The following is a 3,768-nucleotide window of genomic DNA, read 5'->3' as shown; positions in this document are numbered from 1 at the left end:
ATATGTTTGTAAAAATAACGACAAGTTTCTTAGTCGGAATCTGTGATTTTACGGGTCATTAAACTAAATGACTTACAATTACATTTACTTAATACCTAAAATATATCATTAAACTGTTTATTTTAAAAGAACCCGTGATTGCACGAATCATTTCACTAGTATTACATTGAAATCAAATTATAAGAGTGCGCGTATCGGTCCGTGAATGGACCGGTGCTTTGGCCCGTGGTTGAAGCACACTAATACTAACACTCCGTCCATGGTCGCAGTTGGTATATCCTTCTTTCATTTCGCCGTTGCACGACATTTTCCATCACGGAGTATATGCATTTTTTTTTTTTGTAAATTAAGCCTTTTTTGTTGTAAATTAAGTGTGAGAAAGTATGTGATAAGTATGTCATGGTTATTAGCAGTTGATCTTTAATTAGTGATGAAAAGAAAATGCTGATGTGACAGTCCGTTCTAAAATGACACTATAGGTGCCTGTTCTCAAAATGTATAAGTATTTAAGTTCATTTTCACACAAACTATTCCACAATGATATATGAATATTCTGAGTTTATTACACTTGGTCAAGGTTTTATTTGTTTAACTAATTTGTCAATTTTGACTTTGGATACCATGGGAATAAAAGCTCACAAAATAGTAAACAAACCACATAAAATCTCCACATATCACATTCATATTTGAATTGGCATCTATTTTCAACTTTTTTATAATTTACAAATCACAACTACCATGAAAAATATAAAACTAAACTAAAATGATACAAAAGTCATTTTATGGTCCCTGCTACAATTGACTACGTCAAGTGGTAGGTACCCACTCACTGGCCCCTATTCTTCACACTGACTGTACCACAGAGCTGGTCAAACCTGTCAGTATCTTCGCCGGCGCGTGATTATGTTCACCGTCGTAAGTTACGATAAGCATCTTCGTATCGAATTTATCTAACTCCACGCTCTTCCTCGCCGGACATCCTTTTCCGGTACTACACTTGTAATAAACTCTGCACATTCAAACCACTCGAAATTAGTATCTATAGATCTATACATATTATCAGGTTTTAATTTAATTTTAATAATCGAGATCTAGATAATTTCATTAACATTTCACCTAGGGTAATTTGATCCATCAATTAACTTCTCGCCGTATTTTTTCCATGAATAATCATCTGCCGGAATGCTAGTAATTTTAGATCCTGTAATCGGTACTCTTTTTATTTCACGTTTTGATGCTATTTTCCTGAAACGGAAAGCACATAATTAGTTGATGAAAACATAAAAGGCGTACGATAGCGTAATTTTGCTAAAATGCGCAGTAAGCGTATTTAAGTTAGTTATCACACATACCTTCTCTTACAACAATGACAGCCTTTGCTACTGGATCCGTGCAATGAAACTGATGGACGATCTGCGCGGCAACGTTTCCGGTGAGACAATGGAAGCGGAGGTTTCCGATTCGAAAACGTCGGTGCCGGAGCTACTATACCTAAACCGGAAAACTGTTTACCGTTTGAAACACTTCCTTCTTCACCTGAAGTTAACGGAGATAACAATGAAGACGAGTTTGTTGACCTAGACGATAACGACAACGACGACGTCGTTTCCATAGCTGATTTATTATTGAACACTCCGATTGACTCTTGCGTTGACTGCAACAAAACCGGCACGGATTGTGTTGAAGTAGACGGACCGTGAGAATCGGAAGATGACGGGGATGGTCCCCGGCGAAAACGAGCGTGGCCGGTGCGTTTGATGGCGGATGGAACGGTGAATTTGTGATCTGATAACTGGAACATGCGATTGAGATGATCGGTAGTTTGAATTCCGACGAAATCAACGGCCATGATTGAAAGGAGGGATGAAATTGGAGATTGGAGATTAAAGAGGGAAATTGGGGAAAAGAAAGGGGGTTATTTATTGTATTGAAGGGTCAAAGGAGATGATGAGCTGGGTTTGACATTTTGGGATTCGGATATTAAAAAAACGACAAATGGAAGTTGAGTGGTGGCCGATTGTGAATAAAAGTCCAACAAATGTTGCATATAAAAAGATGTACCCATTGATTTATATTCTTTTTTAGTGAAAGTGGAATTAATAAAGTTTTTTAATCAATTAAAAAAGTTATTGTAACGTGTAAGTGCAAGTGAAACATATTCTAAATCAATGATACTAATGATGTAGAGTTTATAGAATCTCTTTGAATAGAGTGATATATACACAAATTATTTTTATAATTGTATACATTATCTTGCTTTATAGTTTTATATAGTACAACACTGTAAAGCATTGATATTTGTGTATATAACAAAAATGAGTTGTGTACATATCACTTCCCTTTTAAATATAGTAATGAAAATGGAAATTTTGAATTACTGAGTATTTTATGTGAAGGTTGAATTAAATTAAATTAAATTACGAAGCAAATAATAAAGTTTGAAAATAAATTGAAGTATGTTAAAGAGAAATAGACAAATATATATATATATATATATATATATATATATATATATATATATATATATATATATATATATATATATATATGGCGTTGGAATCATCCGTCCCAATTCAATAATCTATAAACAAAAGAATACACAATTTAATAAATGTCATTATCACACTGTAATTGTTTGCTTCAGACTCAAACTCACTTTCTTCTGTTGACTCTCCTTAGGCCAGAAGAGCCAAGAGCCATTTGTACTTTCCTTTTGGAAGCATAAGAGCAGAACCTTATGTCTTAAAAAGTTTTGAAGAGGTGGGAGCAAATTTGAAGTTTTCTTAAAGATTTAAGTCAAGTTTAGCTTACGCCTTCTCATAATTTCAAAGAGTGCCATGGAGAAAAGACATATCAAAGTTTTTCTATGTTTGAGTTGTCCTTAAAGGGTCAATAAATAACTGATTTCCATTTTGTTATGAGAGAATCGATGAACTTATTTACTTGTTCGAAGTCGGTATTAATAACCATAACACACTCAAGATCACTCAGTAGAGATGTGTATCTAATAAAGGTCTGTTTAAAAGTTTCACTCTAATAGTTAAAAAAATGTCTGTTTCAAAGTTTCACTCTAATAGGCAAATAAGAGTTCATACTCCCTTTTAAAGTAATGATTTTGTTTTGTCTGACCTCATCTTTACCTTCATAAGCAAGAAAAAAAAATAGTCTAAAATAGTTTTTTTTGTCTTCTTGTTACTCACTTTGAAAACATGATTATGTAAGGACATAACTATAATATTTTAATTTTGAGGTCTACGCCAACTCGTCTTTTGTGCTTATCTTACCACATATTAGGAGGAAGAACCACCTCTTTAGCATCAGTGTCAGGATTATCCGCAATAGCAGGAATAGTCACAATAGTTTATGTGGGAATATATGAGCCATTTCTTGCAATATTAGGCATAAGAGGGTCGATTAATTCAGGATGAAACATCAACCTATCATTCCAAGTTTCATAGTCTTCATTATCAAACTTGGGTGGTCTGTTGGTAGACACATTTTTGAGAATGGATGAGTTATTGTAAGTGGCCACCGTTGAGGTTCAGATCCAAGATATTACTTATCAAGACCGGATGCTCTGATACCAGTTGTTGGCCTCAATTAACAACATGAAGTTTTGTGGATGGGATGAATACAAATCTTTTGCTAATTAATGAGTTTTAAACAATTAAGCATGTAATTAAGCAAATAATTTAATAAGATTCAAATGTAATTTTCAACTTATTCTTTCATTGATATAATCTCAAAGAATTGCGCTAATCTTATAGT

General features: G+C 33.7%; 1 protein-coding gene across 1 annotated transcript; it reads right to left on the bottom strand.

Moving 5' to 3' along the window:
* Positions 1-598: 598 nt before the first annotated feature.
* On the bottom strand, positions 599-1,893 carry LOC139853155 (WRKY transcription factor WRKY51-like). The gene is made up of 3 exons (XM_071842532.1): positions 1,353-1,893; positions 1,117-1,245; positions 599-1,009 (listed from the first exon to the last, which is right to left on the bottom strand). The coding sequence occupies exons 1-3, from the start codon at positions 1,847-1,849 to the stop codon at positions 844-846; spliced, it is 792 nt and encodes a 263-aa protein (XP_071698633.1). The 5' UTR covers positions 1,850-1,893; the 3' UTR covers positions 599-843.
* Between the last annotated feature and the right edge of the window lie 1,875 nt (positions 1,894-3,768).

The sequence above is a fragment of the Rutidosis leptorrhynchoides genome, chromosome 6 (assembly GCF_046630445.1).
Source record: "Rutidosis leptorrhynchoides isolate AG116_Rl617_1_P2 chromosome 6, CSIRO_AGI_Rlap_v1, whole genome shotgun sequence".
NCBI lineage: Eukaryota > Viridiplantae > Streptophyta > Magnoliopsida > Asterales > Asteraceae > Rutidosis > Rutidosis leptorrhynchoides.
The sequence above is the reverse complement of the archived record's forward strand: the minus strand, read 5'-3'. Positions and strand labels throughout refer to the sequence as shown.